Source organism: Phanerochaete carnosa (genome assembly GCF_000300595.1).
Source record: "Phanerochaete carnosa HHB-10118-sp unplaced genomic scaffold PHACAscaffold_5, whole genome shotgun sequence".
NCBI lineage: Eukaryota > Fungi > Basidiomycota > Agaricomycetes > Polyporales > Phanerochaetaceae > Phanerochaete > Phanerochaete carnosa.
Genome location: NW_006767632.1, coordinates 1,021,718 through 1,038,953, shown reverse-complemented (window position 1 = coordinate 1,038,953; position 17,236 = coordinate 1,021,718). Strand labels below are relative to the sequence as shown.

Sequence of the window (17,236 nt, the reverse complement as noted above, 5' to 3'; positions counted from 1 at the left end):
AATAAGCCGTCCTCGTCCCCAACTTTCACTTCATCCTCCTCCTCCACTTCACCATGGCCTCGCTCGCCCGGTTACGCCCTCGTCTTCCACGAAGATTCGTACGTATCAGCTCATTTCCTCCCAGTGCAAAGGTTTCGTATGTTGAGTACGCGTGTTATGCTTTGCAGCCCATCGGCGTGCGGTCTTTGCAGACCTCTGCGGACACAACAATACTCACCGAGGATGCGTCGCACTCGAAGCCCTTCACCGTGACGCTCCACGAAGACTCGTTTCGCGCGTACAAGACAGACGTCCCCTCACTAGACGTCGAAGTCTCGAAGGACGAGCTCTTGGGCATGTACAAAACGATGCAGACCATGCGGAGGATGGAGATGGCCGCGGACACTCTCTACAAGCAGAAGCTCATTCGTGGCTTCTGCCACTTGGCTATTGGGCAGGTGCGTTGTCGTTCCACTCGTGCCGCGTCCCATAGTTTTGACGTTCGCCCTTGTCTGTCTGCAGGAAGCTGTCTCCGTCGGCCTTGAAGCGGGAATTACCTCCGAGGATCGGGTCATTACTGCCTACCGCTGCCACCCGTTTGCTGTCCTCCGCGGGGGTACCATCAAAGGCGTCATCGGCGAGCTTCTCGGTCGCCAGTGTGGCATGTCCAATGGAAAGGGTGGCTCGATGCACATCTTCACCAAGTCCTTCTTCGGTGGCAACGGTATCGTCGGCGCGCAGGTGCCCCTCGGTGCTGGTATTGCCTTCGCCCAAAAATACATGAACCAGTCCGCTGCGACCTATGCCATGTATGGAGACGGCGCGTCCAACCAGGGTCAGGTGTTCGAGGCGTTCAACATGGTGCGTATCGCTGCCGAGTTTGATTTTTGTGTACTGGGCTAAAGCGCGTTGTACAGGCGAAATTGTGGGATCTGCCATGCGTCTTCGTCTGTGAAAACAACAAGTACGGAATGGGTACCTCCGCAGAGCGCAGTTCGTCCAACACCGAGTATTTCACTCGTGGAGACAAGATCCCTGGAATCCAGGCGAACGGAATGGACATTATCGCTGTCAAGAAGGCTGTTCAGCACACGCGTGACTGGGTCACCAGCGGCAAGGGTCCGATCCTGCTGGAATTCGTTACCTACCGTTATGGTGGTCACTCGTGAGTTTTATTTTTGCTTCAACGTTTTAGTGACATTTTGCCGATGTACGTACAGCATGTCCGACCCTGGCACCACCTACCGTACCCGTGAGGAGATCCAACGCATGCGTTCGACCCAGGACCCCATTCGCGGTCTCCAGCGCTATATTGAAGAGTGGGGTCTTGCCTCCGAGGAGGACCTCAAGGTACGTGTTCCCAGGCGTATTAATTGCAAATGCAACATACTCAAGCTATGTTTTTCTGCTCAGAAATTCGACAAGGAAGCTAAGGCCGAGGTCGATGCCGCGGTCGAGGAGGCCAAGGCGTCGCCGTTCCCACTCGAGAAGGACCTCTGGTCAGACATCTACTACAAGGGCACCGAGCCGCCGTCCATGCGTGGCCGTGAGAGCGAGGAGGTCCACTACTACTGAGTATCCCCCGCTCGTCTGCATACTGCGTTTGGACGTGGTTTTGGTATCTACACGATAGACGGTTGACTGTACCTGGGCTGGGCTTGTGTTTGCAGTACGCTACATAGTACTTATATTGCGATGACACTCGCGTATATCCTCGCTTCATGAGGTTACTTGTCGGCGGGTGTGGATACCGAACTTGCAATGCCGTTCCAGCAGCGCGTGTTAACTAATATTCTCGGGTGGCAGTCGTGCTCGACGACGCGCTGGCTTCTGCTTTGGGCGTCTGGCGCCACAAAGGTGTCGGCTACATGAGAGCGGGTCAGCCGCATCAATCTGACCCTTTCCCTCCCAACCAACATGTCTATCGACTTGGACTGGCATAGGCTCGACTCAAGGCTATCCTCGACTCTGGTGGAGCTACTCAACAGACAGCTTGCTAGCACTGGCAGACCGTCGTTCATTGGCCCTGTCGAGGTCACGTCGCTCGACTTTGGGAGCACGGGCCCGGACGTCGAGCTCGTCGACCTGTGCGACATCTATCGCGATTTTCTCGAGGACGACGAGGACGATCATGATGCGGAGCCTGCGATAGTGAAGGTCACGGAAGGCGCGCCTGATGATGAGGGGTTCGAATGGGTGTCACGCAAGGTTGCGCGGTCCCAGAGCCTCGCAGAAGAGCTCACACCGCACACTTTGCTACCGCCGCACATGCGGTACGGCCACGGCCCCGTTGCGGATATGTTCTCGTCTGTTCCAAATTTACATGGTGCACGCGGAGCGTGGGGCCCTGCACTGGGAGGAGGATATGGGGAGATGCGGCCGCTGTTCCCGTACGCCTCTGGTTATGCGTCGCCCCTCATCCGTCAGCCGCTCTCGGTATTGACACCGCGTACGTCGTTTGGGAGCGTGCTCAATACAAATTTTGGGCACGACGATCTGTCATCGTCGCCGCTGAAGGATTCGCCTAATGGGACAGACTCACGCCCACATTCCCCAGATCCGCCTGCCGAGACACCGCAAGAGGTTCCACCGCCGGCGCACCCGAACGTACAGCTGCATCTACACGTTTCATGGCAATCGAACCTGCGCATCACCTTCACGACATCGCTACTCATCAACTATCCCTCGCCGATGTTCATGTCGCTGCCCATCAAGCTGTCGGTGACCGGTCTTGTTTTCAATGGCGAGATCGTCGTCGCGTACGAGGGCGAGCGCAAGCGGATACACATCTGCGTCGTGGACGATCTGGACCCGTACGGCCCTCTTGCTGGTGAGCGACACAAGCGTGGTACGCCTTCGTCGACAGGCACGCCGGCGGAACACGACGAAGACGCTGCGCAGTCGAGGCCTAGCAAACCGCTGCCCATTGGCCAACGGCTGCTGCCGAGTATCTTCATCGAAAGCGAGATTGGGCAGGCGGACAAGCATGTTCTCAAGAACGTAACACGCGTGGAACGCTTCATCCAGGACGTGATTCGCAAAACCGTAGAGGAGGAGCTGGTGTTTCCGAACTTCCATACTTTGGTTTTACCCGACCCTGCCTGAGTACGTACCTCTATCGCTGCGATCTTTTTTTGGCATATGGCTTATTGCAACGCAGGTCTCTCCTCAATATACCCATGATATATTACAACCAGACTGTGATATTACAGCAGAGATTTGCTCATGTAGGGCCCATCGAGTTCATACCCGAGTCGACGATAATAGTCGCGTGTGCCGACACCTGGTGGATACCCATGAATGATCAAATTTAGACTCGATAACGACCAATACTTGCCCGAAATGACGGCGATCTTCACACTACCGTGTTCCTCCCTCGCTATCCGCTCGGCTTCTTCCATGAGCAACGTGCCAAAGCCCTGAGAGAAGAGAGGGAGTGGAGATTAGCGGGGTAGTCGGACGACGCAGGCTCCGCGGTGGTTGTCTCACTTGGTGCTGGAACTTTGTCGGGTCCCGCCCGTGCACAGGAACCGCAGTGCCATACACGTGCAGCTCTCGCACAATACTGCACCCGCCCTCGGCGTCCTCCTTGCGTACCAGTTCTGGACGAAACGTCCCTTCGTCCGAGCACTTCCTCAGCCGCAGCAGGCCAATCAGGATATCGCGCTCGGGGTCCTCATACGATAGGAACGTCTCCCACCCTCCATTCGCCGTGTAGTCGCGTCGTAGCAACTCCACAGACTCGGGTCGGACTTTGTGGTGAATCTCGTGGATCTAAAGAAAGGCCATATGGGTAGATGTGGGAGCGCGCGGATGATGAGAATGCAAATGCCTTGGAACGGGCACGCTGAGAAACATGACGCACCCCAACTTCGCGGAACCGAACGTCGCGGCATTCGGCGCCGAAATCTTTCATGCGGTTCAATGCGAGCTCTCGCAAATTACCAGAGTTTTCGCAGCCACTCGTAACTAATGGGAGCGGAATGTCTCTATAGAACCTTTATCAGTAGCAGTTTATGGATGGAAAGCCACCGAGCCTTCTCACCGTTGCACTCGATACACACGCGTCCATGGCGGTACAAGGGCGAGGATCCTCGCAACGACATCTACCAAGACATTTGGAGTATAATTCTTATACCGGCCTGTCCGCCATAGCTCGTAAAGACCAGTGCCACGTATGACCAAGGTCGGGTAGATCTTCAAGCCGTCGCTGCGGAAGGCGGGGTTCTCGAAGTACTCTTTGAACTGCTCGAGATCACGCTCCACACCGACGTTGGGTAAGTCCGGCATCATGTGGGCGACAACCTTGAAGCCTGCGTCTTTGGCGAGGTGGAAAGACTCGGAAACCGCACGGACGGTGTGTCCACGGTTTGTGTCTCGCGCGACGTCTTCGTAGACGGACTGCACCCCGATCTCCAACCTCGTGCAGCCATAGCGGAGCATCTGACTGGCGGAGACGTGAGTCCGCATTGCTGACGTACACGGTTTTCAGCGTACCTTAGGTGCGGCCGGAGGCAGTAGTCTGGCCGGGTCTCGATGGTTATACCAATGGCCTTCGATTTGCTTTGTTCAGAATACCGCACAGCTTCGTCGACATCTATACCCGTAAATCCTGAAAGCGCGTTGTGCAATTGTGCGACAAACGTGTTTCGGTAGTCCTCGGGCATACTCATAAACGTTCCACCCATGATAATAAACTCAACCTGCACCTGTTCATTAGAATCGGACCGCGAAACTTTGAACGGACGCATACCTTGTCGACATTGTGACCCAAACTCTTCAGTTGCTCCACTCGTCCTCGTGTCTGTTCGTAAGGGTCATAACGCGCGCGGATAGCCCGCATGCTCGTGGGTTCGTAGCCAGTATAACTTTGCGTGCTGTAGTCGAAGTCCGAGTCCGGTCCTCCGGGGCAATAGACGCAGATGTTACCCGTCATTGCAATATGTGGACACCTATGTGGCTTGCACATAACAGCTACGACGGCAATCTGATTGATTTAATGAGCAGCCGAGGACTCGCGAGAATGAGAGTATGACATACACCACTGGCTGTCCGAATTGGTCGTGCTTTTAGCTTCGGCAAGAGCGCTTTCTTATAGTCGTCAGGAATGGCACTGATGATATCGACGAGTCGGGGGACCCCTCCGTACCCGTACTTCTTGCTCATCTTGGCACGAAGCTCATTGAGGGAGACAGTTTGATTCGCATCGTGAGCCTTAATGAGCTCTGCGGCAATACCAGACGTAACACGGAGCAGTGTTTCAGCCTGTGAGGGGCCTACAGACTCTTTGAGACGTGCATATGACGGTCAGTGGTCTTTGAGGCGCACCTTCGGTTTTGGTCCTCTGTACCATCTCAAATCACCGCCGTAACAGATACTTAGTGCTGGGTCAAGATTCCAGTGCAACAGTCAGACAATTGAGGTCGTATAGGGTTCCCTAGACGATCAACGGAAGCTGAATGGGCAGCAGATGGGATAGAGAGCGCAAGAAAAGGGAGAGGTCGAGGACGGAGACGAAAGTGAGCAATCACAAGCGCCCATTTTTCGACTGAGGGCCGATCAAAATTGATGGCATGCGAGCGAACGCTTTCCTGAGCGACTCCGACCCGGACAACCCTGATATTTACGACCACGACGTCGACGACGCTGTGCACGATTTCGACCCCATCTCAATTCTCTGTCTACCGCTGGTCGATGTATATAAATGCCTCCGCCTACCTCTGCTGACTCTTGGCTTACTTCACGTCGCTTCGGGATCGTCATTGATGCTGGTTCATCCGGGTCGAGATTGCAAATTTACAGCTGGAAGGACACGAGGGCGGCTCGCGATCAAGGTGGCCCTGAAGCACTCAACTCTCTGCCCACCGTAGAGAAGGGAACGAGGACGGGGGAAGACTGGGTCACAAAGGTAGAGCCAGGTACGTGCATGCGATATCGTGGCCATACACAGTAAAATCACACACCGGATGCACTTTGTAGGTCTCTCGTCCTTTGCAGACAACCCAGGGGGCGTTGCTGGTCACCTTCGCCCCCTGCTCGAGCATGCTCGCACGCAGATACCCCCGTCCCTGCAGCCAGGGACACCACTATTCCTGCTCGCGACTGCGGGGATGCGTCTGTTGACCCCGGAGCAGCAGGCATCCGTTCTGTCGGCAACCTGCGAGTTCCTCAAGTTCCATTCCTATTTCAAAATTGACGGCCCCTCGGAAATCGGTCCCTGTGGGTCCAGCGTTCGCATAATTACGGGAGAAGAGGAGGGCTTGTTCGGGTGGATTGCTGTGAACTATTTGATGGACGGTTTCAAGGGCTCAGGCGAGGAACGAACAACCTACGGATTCTTGGACATGGGAGGTGCTTCGACACAAATTGCTTTTGAACCCGGCAAGGAGGCACGAGAACAGACAAAGGATCTCATCGACGTACGGCTACGACTTCTAGGCGGGAAGGAGATCCACCACCAAGTCTTCGTGACTACTTGGCTAGGGTATGGCACGAATCAAGCTAGGGAGCGATACGTCGGTCAAGCCGTTAACGATTACGAAGCGGCTCGTGCCGAGCTCCATTCGCCAGCGTCTGCAAGCGACGAGCTCATTCTCGATCCGTGTCTTCCAAAAGACCTCACGCTCACAGAGTCCCCTGTACAGCCGCTATCGTCTACAGCGCATTCGAGAAGGCCGCACACACTGGTCGGTATCGGCTCTTTCGAGCAGTGCTTGAAACAGACATCTCCCCTTCTCAACAAAGACGCACCATGTCCCGATACGCCATGCTTGTTCAATGGCATCCATGTACCTCCTATCGATTTCTCTGTATCGCACTTTATCGGCGTCTCAGAATATTGGTATTCGTCCGAGCACGTATTCGGGCTTGGCGGGCCGTACGATGTCGTTCAGTACGAGCGCGCTGCATCGGAGTTTTGCGCCCGCGATTGGTCCCAAATTCTACAGGAACACGAGGAATCACGGAAGAGCGGTGCGTTGGGTGGAGATGGCGAAGTCCTCCAGAATGGTCAAGTCATATCAACTGGGAAGTGGGGCAACAAGGTGGAAATTTCCAGGCTGCAGATGCAGTGCTTCAAGGCGGCCTGGTTGGTCAACGTTCTCCACGAAGGCATCGGCCTTCCGAGGATAGTTGACCCGGGAGGGAATAGCACAACAGAAGGCGGCAAAGTTGCACAGCAGGCCGAGGATAAGGGCCTCGGCAGACCGCATTTCCAGTCGGTGGAAAGTGTTGGTGACATTGCGATCAGTTGGACGCTGGGAAAGATGGTGTTGGAGGCCAGTAAGGAGGTCCCTCCATTGTCATCGTCTACACGCCCCCTCGTTGACCCCATTGATGATATCCCGGATCTGACGACTTCACCTGTCAAGCCCATACGGCCGCCGTTCCTTGACTTTGACGCCATTGAAGATCATATATCACCCCACCTACCTCCCTCACTCACACGACACGCGCTCGGGTTCTCCATCGTGGGCCTCGTCTTCTACCTGTTCATCGTGGTCTTCTGCATATCTGCGCTATACCGGTTGCGGCATCGTATACGAAGCACCTTGCGCCGCTGCATTCGCAAGAAAGATCGTGATTACATTTTGCAAGGCTACTCGATGGAGGAAGGACGTTCCTTAATGAACGGCCTGCCTTCGCCTCGTCCGTCCTCTCCCACGCGTACCATATCCAGGGCCCTCGCTGGGCTCAAGCGGCTATCGCCTTTTGGTGCCTCTTCGAAGATGCCTCCTCCTATCGTCCTGACTGACCAGGTCTCACCGTCTCGTGGGTCGATGACCCGTTCGCCTTCCGTCCCTCCCGTAGACTTCGCCAACGGCGCTGCGTCGTCGTTCGACCCTGGCTCGCCGCGCCTTGGGAATCTCGTCTTCAACGGTAGCGTTGCTTCACTCACCTCCCGCTCGCGCAACTCCTCTAGATTGGACCTCTCTGCCCTACCCCGAATGAGTTCGCGGACTCACAGTAGCGTATTGTAGGCCATTTGTCGATCTTCGAGACTTTGATTAAATATCTTTTACACCTCCGCGGAACTTTTTCTTCGGCACTCTTAATGCTATATGACACTCTACGTGATGAACTACAATGTAAAATTGGACTTCTCCTATCTTCGCGCACCAGTGCATCTATCCGGAACTTAGTCCCATACCACTTTGCCTTAGTCACTGCTTTCTTATGATACATGATAATGACTGTATTCCCCACCCTTTCCGAATAGGCCGAGATGCGCACTTCGCGATGCGCGACGACAATGTTGTGCGAATGTTGCTAATAGCTCATGACATGCGAATGCCCGCTTACTGTTCGTTGGTGCTTCGTCATATCTTTCACAGCTGGAACTCTAACTCTCAGCGGAGCTTGCATCGAGTTCTTTGTGTTCTTTGATATGATTGCTCAGGAACACCGGTGTTCGAGCCATATGCTCGAGAAGTTCCATCCAATGTCTATCATATGGGGTGCGTGTGACCGACGCGGGCCTGCACCAGAACCTCTGGGAGAGGGCTCTGTCCAGCACGGACTGTCTCTCATCCGCTACTCTCATTGCGGGATAGATTGCACTTAACTGTTCGTGGACGCGCGCACAGCACTGCTGGATGGTACCAGACCATAAACAGCGTAGGACGAACACTTGACAAGATGCAAGAAGCGAGCCAAAAGTCCAATGCAGCATGTGGCAAACATCACAATCACGTATGTGTTGTGCGAGCTGTTACAGAGTCGTACGCACGTGCGTCAGGCTACGCTATTTCCTTCTTGCCCTCAACTTGTTCCCGCCCGTGGCAGACGCTAGCACGATAGCATCCGATGGTAAGGTCTTCCTATCCACGGAGCGTTTCATGCGGATGATATCGTGTACCCAATCGGTAGCGTCTGCCTTGTCCCTCGCGATCTTGTACAAGCGTGCCTCCTCCTCTGCCGACGCAGGCTCGGGCGTCTCTCTGTAGCCGTTGCGCCAAAGCAGGAGTTGGAGGATCGCCTCCGGAAGGAGGACCGAGGTACAATACTACAGAACGACAAGGTTTTCAGCCACCAACATCGACTCGACAAGCTTAAACGCTCGTACGGTGATTTGGTCCAGAGGTGAGAGCTCGGCATACGTTGGCAGCGGCCCTGCCGTCGTTTCATCTTTCCGGTCGTGGCGTGACGTCGGGTCGTCGGGCTGGCGACGCCAACACCGGTCAGCGCACAATCGTGGAGCGGGCCCTCATCCGCGCACCTTATTATGCAAGATGGTGGAGACTGCGCCATCATCGACCTTGATCGCGTCGGTGGTGGCGCGCACCGGCTTGTAATCAATCAAATTCAGCCGGTGAATCATCGAAAGGCGCTGCAGGAAGGACTTTACGCACCGTGATATCCTGCAGACGACTAACGCTGCGGTCGGGGACGCTAGAGTCAGCCTGCGCGCCGTGGGTATCGGACATGCTTTCGTTACAAGTCGTCACATTCGTGCGTATGCTATCAATAGTTGCAAGTGATGATGACGGAGGCTGAATATCCGAAAAGACGCTCTGCAATACAATGTGTGGGCGTTCGGCATCATCATAAACAACAGCGCGTACCTCGGCGGCGCCACCAGCCACCACCGACTCGAGATCAAGGTCGAGGTCAAGATCGAGCACAGGCGGGACCTGCGCATATGCACCATGTCAGCACAACTGATGTGATCCGTTGTCGACGAATTGAAAACTCACCGCCTCGAGACTGCCTTTGCTTGCCGGGACGTCACTCTGACCCTGGGCCTCGTCCTTAACTAGAACAAGCTCGTCTGCAGGGACTAGCCCCAGCTGCTGCCGCCTCGATCGTTTGCGCATCCAGCGGCGTATACACACGTCAAGCTCGTCTTTGTCAGAAGGGCTAAGCTCGCCGCGCTTCCACGCGTCCAACATCACGGACCTTCTTGACCGGCCGTCCTTCATGAAGCTAGTGTGGCGGGCCAACGAAGGTTCGTATCTGCCATTCATGAGTGCGACGAGCACTGGCTTCACGTAGTTGAATTGTTCGGGAATTGTAAGCTCGTATCCGAAGGCTGTCGGAGCTGGAAGGGTCGGTGGTGGGCTTGGAGCGCGTAGCTGTTCCTCTGTCTCCTCGTCCAACGGATCAGCTTGAGGAGCCGACTCGTCATCTTCATCCCGGTTGCCCTCATTCAAGCCATAGTCGTCTTCAGCGTCGCCTAGCTATGGTTTGATAGACTCAGGAGACAGACAACGTGCCACAAAGTTCAGCCTTACCATGCACGTCTTGAACCCCTCGTGTGCCGGCGTATAGAACATTCCCTCATCGTCAGGCAAGTTCTTGACAGTGCCCTCGTAGTACATTATTTCATAACGCGGCTTCTCTTTTGGGTTCTTCGGCGGATGGTATTTCATGATTTTCGCAGGCCAGTACTGAGTGTCTCGCTTACGCTCTTTCGCGAGGACGAGCTCGCCAGGGATATCATACATGAAGTTTGCCGATGGAGCCCTCCACGACCCTGTTTTGCCGCTCGGCTCGTCGCTGCCCAGGTCCAAGCTGATGTCGGATGTTTCACGCGTATATTCACCCTGCAGGGGCGGTGACACATCCACAATGTACCGCGAGAGCGACAGAGGCATGCCGTCATTGGCGTCCTGGTACGCCCTGAGCAGTAGGTCCCGGGCCTCGCTCCAGCGTGCGACGAGGTCGGGCTCGTCCGTCCGCCGCTTCTTGTGCGGGGACAGTGCGAGGCTGGCGGCATGGCCAGATGGCGCGAACGTCTTCTCGTCAAAGCGCAGCTGCGTCGGGCCGGAACGGTAGGGCATAATAAACTGGGGCGCGCGGGACGGGAGCGTGAGTGCGGCGTGGGGCTCCTTCCTCGAGGACCAACCGGGGTGTTTGCCAAAGGGGGCAACGCGCAGGGGCTCGCCGCGGTCGATGACCTGAGATCCAGCAGAGTCAGGTTCAAGATAGCATTTTGCCTTATGAGTCTTAATGAGATACACACCCGTGCGGGCCACCATATGGCTTCGTCAGATTCGGATGGGGCGCCTGAGAGATTGAGGTGGACAAAGACCAGCACCACCTCTTCCTTGAGGTTCAACATGTCATACTTGGGATCTGCCTTCCTAAGCGGTCTCGTAGATGCTTCCGTGCGCTTGATAGGTGTGCTGGTGTTCATTGAACTCGGCCCGTGCATGAACGGCGTCCGTATGGTTGTCTTGCGAGCACTGCCTTGCGACCCTACGCTGTTCCCGATCGCTTTCGCACCCTGGACTCCTGATGAGGACAGAGGTGTCAAGAGTATCTCCACTTCAGACGCGGAATCGACATCGTCGCGTTTACGTTTGTGTGGTGCGATGCTTCCTCCCTGGGGAGTTCCCAGCATTGGGCTGGAGCGCGTGCGTGGCGAGGGCTGGTTCCTCACAGGCGTGGGGGGACCATCCAATATGATGATATCCGTGTCCGTATCTGATATGATCTCCACCGCTGGCTTCTCGTCCTGCGCACGGCTGTCCGGCGATTCCTTCCTCTTGCCAGCGGGTTCGCGAAGCGCTGCGGCTGTGCGCGAGGGAAGAGCAGAGGAAGAGGAAGAGCAGTGCTGGGAAGGCAAAGATACGGATGGGTAAATAGCGTCCACTTTCAGTGCAGGCCTCTTCTTCTCTGCATGGGTCGCCTTGGCGCACGACTTCTTGTCCGACGTCTCGCTCGACGAAGGCTCGTCGCTATCACCCTCGGAGGCCGAGCTGTTGAGTTGCTCCGCGGCAAGACGCGACGCTTTCCGTGCGGCTGCGCGGCGTGTCGGTTTCGCTATTGCATTTGCCTCCGTTAGGTTCATGCGGCGCAAAGTGGCAAAGACAAGGGTCCCAGCAGTGTGTGTGTGTTCTCTTTGACAGCTGTGACAAAGCGTGAAAGTATTGCGTGACCAAGAATGGAGGTTTTCGCTGGAGCGCGAGATGAGCGGGCTGGTCGCAGTCGCGGTCAATGTCGAAAGAGGAGTAAGTAGGCGGACACTGCCTCCGTTCAAGTCGCGTGCACCCGCCCGTCACGCGAAGACAAAACGCGCTCGTGTCACAGACGTGACCATCTTTGCTAGCGCGCGCGGGGTATTTCTTTTATGAGAATTTCCCCCATCCTTTTCTCAGGACCATTCGCTTAGCGAGGCGGATGTTCGACAACGTGGACACACAAAATCCCATAGGTGAATACGACGATACACGGATTTTACAAGAGCACAGAAAAGACAACGGCTGCAGCAAACAGGCCCGCGGCGCCAGCCTGGAGTCTCGTAACGCCGTTGTCGCTCTGCGTGGGGGCGGGTGCATTGGTGCCGGACGTGCCGCTGCCAGTCTGTGACGCTGCGGTCTTGCCGGCAGAGGACTCGCCAGAAGGAGCAGAAGCAGGGGCAGACGTGGGAGTGGAAGACGCGTCACTAGAGGCACCACTCGCAGGCGTCGCCGAGGCGGCCGCGACGGTGTTACCACCCTGGAGTTCGAATGCGCTGACGGTCTCGGTGACCGCACTCGATGAGGTGACGCCGGCAATGACCGCGACGACGTTGCAGTTGGCGATGCCGTCCGAGATGGCGCAGTCCTCGTCAAGGCTCAGTTGGCCCGAGGGGTCGTTATAGGTCAGTTTGGCCGCCGTAGGGCCCGCAACCAGGGTGGCTGCCGCAAAATATAAGCGATGAAATGATGATTTCAGGGAAGCTACACACCAGGGCCTAGTCCAACGTCGTCCGGGTCAGTGGTGGCCTGCGCGGCGGGCTGAATCAAGTATGTCGTCTCGCCGTCCGAGCCGACACCGAGGACCTCAGCCGAAAGTGACTGGGGGTCTACCCCGGGGATATAGAGAGAGGTCTGTGCGAACGCACCTGGCACAAGTGATAGTTAATCAACCCTTTTCATCACATATCACCACCAAACGATGTGCCATACTTACCTGTGACAAGAACAGCAAGAAGCGCGAGCTTAAACGACATTTTCCCTTTTTCTCAGATAACGAGCGAACGAATGTGCGAGGCAAAAAAAAATGCCAGGAGAGATAAATGCTGTGAGGTGGCAGCAATTCGAAACAAGCGAGAGGTTAAGTACAGAGGGCGGAGACACGAGTCATTGCGGGCAGGGCAAGCCGTGAAGCGATTCTTGTCCGCAGATGGCAACGCCGCTTAGCCTTTGATGCGCCACCAATTCATTGGAATATATGAGGAAGGTCTTCTTGCCAAGCCCGGCGACCACCTCATGGTCACGTTGATGCGCCATGCGGTCCGCAATCGCAGGCGACCTTATGGCGTCGTATGCTCAAAGGCTCAAAGTCAATACGCGTCTGGAGCTGCATGAACCGTTTTTACGGGCAGGTAGTCGGCGGATGTGCGTCGGATAAGCCTCGGAGTCTCCCTGATGCGCCCATGAGCGCCACCAAGGTTCCGCTCACCATTCTCAGCCGAGCGCCAACCCGCTTTCCACCCGCACCCGTTCTCCGCTCTCGCTGGGAACAGTTCGTTCCGCAAGTCAAAGTGAAATATTACAACGTGCTCTACATTGCATATTGGCATAAGGTACACTATAGTTCGGCCAAATACATACGAAATAGTGGGAACAGAGATCGATAATAATACAGCTAGGGTAACCAGGCCGTGTTTATATGATATCCAGGGAAAACCAGGGGTGAAATGCAACAAACGTGGAGGTCACGCGGAGATGCGGGGGAGGTAATATGCGTGAGAACCTGTGAGAGTAGACCCAGAGGCAGGGAGCCACGACGATGCCCAATTACTGAGCGGGACACGCATGTCCGACGGCGTGGGGGTCATGACGACGAGTGTGACGCGACCGCGCGCGCAGCATCAAACGCGACGTCGAGCTTGTGCTGCGACAGCTCCATGGACATCTTGGAGCTCGACGGCGTGCTGAACCCCGACGGGAGGGGCGACATGCCCATCCGGGGCGTGATGAGCCCGCTCCCGCCCGCGCCGTAGACGAAGCCGCCGCTGAGGCCCTCCATCGCGTTCGAGTACCCTGCCGAAGCGCGCCGATAAGCATTCCAGAAGCGTTTCGTCAGAAGTGCGGGAACACAGGGACTTACCGGGCACGAGGACGCTGTCCCAGAAGCTCGAACTCAGGATGCTGTCCATGGTAAGCATTCCCAACTCTCCTGCGGGGTTCGGCGCCATCGTCGGCGGGAACGTTGACATGTCCGCTACAGGGCCCATCTCGCTATCAAAGTTGAAGTCCAGGAGTGGGCTCATCCCTAACGGCGCTTGCGTACTGTTGACGCCCGCGGAAGCATTTGAAGCATGTTGATCCTGGGAGGGACTCGCCTGCCCGTTCGGTGTATGTGTGGGCTGCCCCTCGCTATCCCCCGAGGGCGGCTCGGTCTTGGCCGAGAGTAGAGCTCGCAGGAAGCCGCTGTACAGCGTAGGCGTATGCAGCGGTCCTGCAGCCGACTTTTCGAGGACGTCCGCTACGTCATTGACGAGGCTTATAATCTTTGTCTCGTGATCCAAAAAGATTTTGAACTCGGGTCGGAGCAGCTGTTTGCCAATTTGTCAATCACGACATTCAGACGCGGGACGTGCAGGGCCGGCGCACCTTGAGCAAGCTCAAAACAGCGTACGATGCCATCACGTATGTTGAATCCGATGAATGCCGCAGATACCCCTGCGGGCCAAACTCGTCCCGCAGAACAGTGGCGCACGCGACCGCCGACGAATAACACCGAGCGAAAAAGTGGCCAATGTCGACAGCAGAACGCTCGAGCGCATTCTGAAGCCCAAAGGAGTTAACAATGAGCATGGCATAGTTGAAGAAGAACTTCGAAGCGAGCCGCCGGTACTGGTTCACATGTTCGCCTTCGGCTGTTCCGACATTCAATAAGCCAATTCAAAACCAAAGCGAGAGGGTACTTACTGAGCACACGATTCGCCCATTCATGCTGCCATGCGAGGATTTGTGTTTCCATGGTGGTGATGACAAGTAGATAGTCCGAGTCCATCTGCAGCCCAGAGGGGGAAGACGTTCCGGAATACAACAAATCCAGGCTACGCGTGAGAATGCGTTGCAGGTCCTGGAATAGGACAGGCCGACGTCAGTTTCCCCAGCTCCCGACCGGCAGTCTGGTACAATAGAGAGTACGCACCGCATAGGCAGCGAGGGACACGTCCGAAGCAATAGCGTTTGGTGCTCGACACCATTGCGAAGCGTTGCGGATGATGAAGCTGCAATAGAGTCGTCTCAGCTACCGATGTGACAATACACACGGAAGGAGCACACGCACTCTTCCTTGATCGTATACGGCTTCCCCATTTGCGCGCTGAAGCTGCGGTCCAGGCAGAAGCAGAAAATCCACGTCCGCTCGCGGTTGCGCACTTCCTTGTCACGCGCGCGCCCCTCCGCAGTATCTGGGCTCGTGACGGCGGTCCGCCGGTGGAGATTCAAGTCTGTCGCCATCCTGATCGAGGGAAAGGAAAGTGTCAATCAGCCTTCAGCCATTTGTCAAACGCATCGTGGCGTCATTAGACGCGGGAAGCAACCCCCGGAAATGGCGCGGAAGTGTACGAACCTGATTGCCATGCCAAGGAGCATCCAGGTACGGTCCTGCTCGAAACGCTCGACCGGCCCACACCCCCACATCGTGTTGAGCAAATAGGCTTGGACGATCTCGACAGACTTGTACCCTTGGGCCGGAACGCTAAACGCAAGCTTGCGCACCAGGTCTGACAGCTTGGTGTGGAGCTCGGGACGTTTGGTGTAAAAGCGTGACGCAATTGAGCAGACTTCACGTGCTAAATTCAGTTTGATGCTTACAGATGCCGGATGGAGATACTCACTGGTTGTCAACAGGAAGGGAGACCTCGAACAGACCAATGACGGCGTGTGAAAGGCAGGGTCCAATACATTGCACTGAAACTGAGCGCGAGGTCAAATTGTGATCTGTTAAGATAACGGACTGTACCCACGTTCATGTTGTCGAAATATATCTTGAACAGTTCAACAACCTCCTCGGTATTGACGAAGCTGAGCATCTCGGGCTGTATTTGTCTCTCGATGAACAATCTCCGAAGCGGCAAGATCGTCATAGGCCCTATCAATTTTTGAATGAAATGGTCTTCGGGGCAAGATCCGACAACACATACCTGGCTTGAAGTATACGTCGCTGGCGACCCCCAGCTTCGGCTGGTCGTCGGTGTTGGCGGTAGTATGCGACTCCGCTCGTGACGCAGCCTGCGCACGGCGATTTGCAAGGCTTGCTTCCGCTAGAAGGCCGAGTGGATTAAGCGTATTGTCGGGCAGGCTATGCAACTTAGGCGACCCTGGAGCCTGCATATGATGCATGGCGTTGGATAGGACAGGGGACTCCGGTGGTGACGGGGTTGCCAGGAGGGGATGTGACCCCTGCGGCTGCGCCGATGGCGAAGGCGAACGTGAGATCATGCCAGAGGCAATGCTGGGGTTGCCTAACGAGCGGAGCACGGTATCCAACGTACGTTCCATCTTCCGGAGGGAACGGGTCAGAATCTCGTGTTTCCTAGGATTGCTTGATAAGTGTTCATAAAGTACAACAGAATAGATGGAGGGCAGACGCACTTCGTCGACCGCTTGCCACGGTTAGATTCCTCGAATATGCACTCGTGGTTGCCGGTCTGGCAGCGCTTGCATGGCGGTCCGTGCTCGGCGCCGACGCACTTCATCTTCAGCCGTCTGCAGACGGTGCATGCCCTGAAATACAGGTGAGCCCAAGTCACGCGCATATAGCCAGTGTACTAACCGTGAACCGCGCGTGGGCTTTGTCTTGACCTCCTCCTTTTCGTTAGACGCGCCCTGTCCCTCGGCGTCGTCGTCCCTGCGGGACCTTTTCCGACTGTCATCCGTCATGGAAGAGGAGGGTCGCTTGCCATTTCCGTTCATGCTGTGGAGCTGATACTGCTCCATCGGAGGCGTGCCCATGGCCTCGGACCCTTGTGACGACGGTGAAGAAAGGCTCGCGGTCATGAGATGCTGGGGGACCATGGGTGGCGGAGGCTGCTGGTATGAATAGTAGGAATTGGGATACATGGAGAGGGCGGGGTCGATGGGTATCTGGTCGTGGTGATGTTGCTGCTGCATGTGGTGCGCTATTGGGTGGGGGTGGTGGAGAACGATGGGGGAGGATGAGTACGGAGATTCCTCGCGGGGCGACGGCAGGTAGTACTGAGACTGGGAATAGGAGACTGGCGAGCGCGCCATGATTAGTGGATATGCAGGAGCAGAGGAGGGTTAGGACTTGCGAACAAGAGATGCCTGGGTATGGAGGCAGGCCTTCT

The 17,236-nt window shown here is 56.0% G+C and overlaps 7 protein-coding genes across 7 annotated transcripts; 3 read left to right on the top strand and 4 right to left on the bottom strand.

Annotated features, from left to right (window-relative positions):
* The first annotated feature begins 19 nt into the window (after positions 1 to 19).
* PHACADRAFT_255757 (uncharacterized protein) lies at positions 20 to 1,697 on the top strand. The gene is made up of 6 exons (XM_007395533.1): positions 20 to 98; positions 168 to 437; positions 502 to 840; positions 897 to 1,144; positions 1,200 to 1,329; positions 1,393 to 1,697. Exons 1-6 carry the CDS (start codon positions 54 to 56, stop codon positions 1,552 to 1,554), a joined length of 1,194 nt encoding a protein of 397 aa, XP_007395595.1. The 5' UTR covers positions 20 to 53; the 3' UTR covers positions 1,555 to 1,697.
* Positions 1,698 to 1,885: 188 nt separating this feature from the next.
* On the top strand, positions 1,886 to 3,102 carry PHACADRAFT_255756 (uncharacterized protein). Its single transcript, XM_007395532.1, has one exon. It carries the CDS (start codon positions 1,897 to 1,899, stop codon positions 3,082 to 3,084), a length of 1,188 nt encoding a protein of 395 aa, XP_007395594.1. The 5' UTR covers positions 1,886 to 1,896; the 3' UTR covers positions 3,085 to 3,102.
* A 48-nt stretch (positions 3,103 to 3,150) lies between these two features.
* On the bottom strand, positions 3,151 to 4,966 carry PHACADRAFT_255753 (uncharacterized protein). The gene is made up of 7 exons (XM_007395531.1): positions 4,733 to 4,966; positions 4,477 to 4,682; positions 4,025 to 4,426; positions 3,845 to 3,968; positions 3,469 to 3,753; positions 3,317 to 3,398; positions 3,151 to 3,262 (listed from the first exon to the last, which is right to left on the bottom strand). Exons 1-7 carry the CDS (start codon positions 4,913 to 4,915, stop codon positions 3,186 to 3,188), a joined length of 1,359 nt encoding a protein of 452 aa, XP_007395593.1. The 5' UTR covers positions 4,916 to 4,966; the 3' UTR covers positions 3,151 to 3,185.
* Positions 4,967 to 5,650: 684 nt separating this feature from the next.
* On the top strand, positions 5,651 to 8,181 carry PHACADRAFT_255752 (uncharacterized protein). The gene is made up of 2 exons (XM_007395530.1): positions 5,651 to 5,897; positions 5,959 to 8,181. Exons 1-2 carry the CDS (start codon positions 5,684 to 5,686, stop codon positions 7,956 to 7,958), a joined length of 2,214 nt encoding a protein of 737 aa, XP_007395592.1. The 5' UTR covers positions 5,651 to 5,683; the 3' UTR covers positions 7,959 to 8,181.
* A 480-nt stretch (positions 8,182 to 8,661) lies between these two features.
* PHACADRAFT_255750 (uncharacterized protein) lies at positions 8,662 to 11,590 on the bottom strand (the record flags this gene model as incomplete). The annotated part of the gene is made up of 8 exons (XM_007395529.1): positions 10,943 to 11,590; positions 10,212 to 10,877; positions 9,675 to 10,157; positions 9,543 to 9,611; positions 9,330 to 9,491; positions 9,197 to 9,265; positions 9,044 to 9,139; positions 8,662 to 8,983 (listed from the first exon to the last, which is right to left on the bottom strand). Coding segments are annotated over exons 1-8 (1,888 nt in total), but the record flags the coding sequence as incomplete, so codon positions are not given.
* Positions 11,591 to 12,107: 517 nt separating this feature from the next.
* On the bottom strand, positions 12,108 to 13,024 carry PHACADRAFT_255749 (uncharacterized protein). Its single transcript, XM_007395528.1, has 3 exons — positions 12,877 to 13,024; positions 12,653 to 12,808; positions 12,108 to 12,602 (listed from the first exon to the last, which is right to left on the bottom strand). The coding sequence occupies exons 1-3, from the start codon at positions 12,914 to 12,916 to the stop codon at positions 12,160 to 12,162; spliced, it is 639 nt and encodes a 212-aa protein (XP_007395590.1). The 5' UTR covers positions 12,917 to 13,024; the 3' UTR covers positions 12,108 to 12,159.
* Positions 13,025 to 13,454: 430 nt separating this feature from the next.
* On the bottom strand, positions 13,455 to 17,023 carry PHACADRAFT_255745 (uncharacterized protein). The gene is made up of 12 exons (XM_007395527.1): positions 16,702 to 17,023; positions 16,521 to 16,652; positions 16,070 to 16,461; positions 15,893 to 16,017; positions 15,764 to 15,842; positions 15,496 to 15,709; positions 15,211 to 15,384; positions 15,073 to 15,151; positions 14,844 to 15,000; positions 14,526 to 14,791; positions 14,020 to 14,467; positions 13,455 to 13,952 (listed from the first exon to the last, which is right to left on the bottom strand). The coding sequence occupies exons 1-12, from the start codon at positions 16,941 to 16,943 to the stop codon at positions 13,744 to 13,746; spliced, it is 2,517 nt and encodes an 838-aa protein (XP_007395589.1). The 5' UTR covers positions 16,944 to 17,023; the 3' UTR covers positions 13,455 to 13,743.
* Between the last annotated feature and the right edge of the window lie 213 nt (positions 17,024 to 17,236).

What these genes read in the sequence shown, in the direction of transcription:
- PHACADRAFT_255757 (XM_007395533.1), top strand. Translation starts at nt 54, where the DNA reads ATGGCCTCGCTCGCCCGGTTACGCCCTCGTCTTCCACGAAGATTC. An exon ending in GCCACTTGGCTATTGGGCAG is followed by an intron (nt 438 to 501) that starts GTGCGTTGTCGT and finishes GTCTGTCTGCAG; the next exon opens with GAAGCTGTCTCCGTCGGCCT. An exon ending in CCTCCGAGGAGGACCTCAAG is followed by an intron (nt 1,330 to 1,392) that starts GTACGTGTTCCC and finishes TTTTCTGCTCAG; the next exon opens with AAATTCGACAAGGAAGCTAA.
- PHACADRAFT_255745 (XM_007395527.1), bottom strand. Translation starts at nt 16,943, where the DNA reads ATGGTCCCCCAGCATCTCATGACCGCGAGCCTTTCTTCACCGTCGTCA. An exon ending in CTCCTTGGCATGGCAATCAG is followed by an intron (nt 15,385 to 15,495) that starts GTTCGTACACTT and finishes TCCCTCGATCAG; the next exon opens with GATGGCGACAGACTTGAATC. An exon ending in CCGTATACGATCAAGGAAGA is followed by an intron (nt 15,152 to 15,210) that starts GTGCGTGTGCTC and finishes ACTCTATTGCAG; the next exon opens with CTTCATCATCCGCAACGCTT.
- PHACADRAFT_255753 (XM_007395531.1), bottom strand. Translation starts at nt 4,915, where the DNA reads ATGACGGGTAACATCTGCGTCTATTGCCCCGGAGGACCGGACTCGGAC. An exon ending in TGGGTCACAATGTCGACAAG is followed by an intron (nt 4,683 to 4,732) that starts GTATGCGTCCGT and finishes GAACAGGTGCAG; the next exon opens with GTTGAGTTTATTATCATGGG. An exon ending in TTCGGTTCCGCGAAGTTGGG is followed by an intron (nt 3,754 to 3,844) that starts GTGCGTCATGTT and finishes GCCTTTCTTTAG; the next exon opens with ATCCACGAGATTCACCACAA.
- PHACADRAFT_255749 (XM_007395528.1), bottom strand. Translation starts at nt 12,916, where the DNA reads ATGTCGTTTAAGCTCGCGCTTCTTGCTGTTCTTGTCACAG. An exon ending in TCTTGCTGTTCTTGTCACAG is followed by an intron (nt 12,809 to 12,876) that starts GTAAGTATGGCA and finishes CACTTGTGCCAG; the next exon opens with GTGCGTTCGCACAGACCTCT. An exon ending in CGACGTTGGACTAGGCCCTG is followed by an intron (nt 12,603 to 12,652) that starts GTGTGTAGCTTC and finishes ATTTTGCGGCAG; the next exon opens with CCACCCTGGTTGCGGGCCCT.
- PHACADRAFT_255752 (XM_007395530.1), top strand. Translation starts at nt 5,684, where the DNA reads ATGCCTCCGCCTACCTCTGCTGACTCTTGGCTTACTTCACGTCGCTTC. An exon ending in GGTCACAAAGGTAGAGCCAG is followed by an intron (nt 5,898 to 5,958) that starts GTACGTGCATGC and finishes TGCACTTTGTAG; the next exon opens with GTCTCTCGTCCTTTGCAGAC.
- PHACADRAFT_255756 (XM_007395532.1), top strand. Translation starts at nt 1,897, where the DNA reads ATGTCTATCGACTTGGACTGGCATAGGCTCGACTCAAGGCTATCCTCG.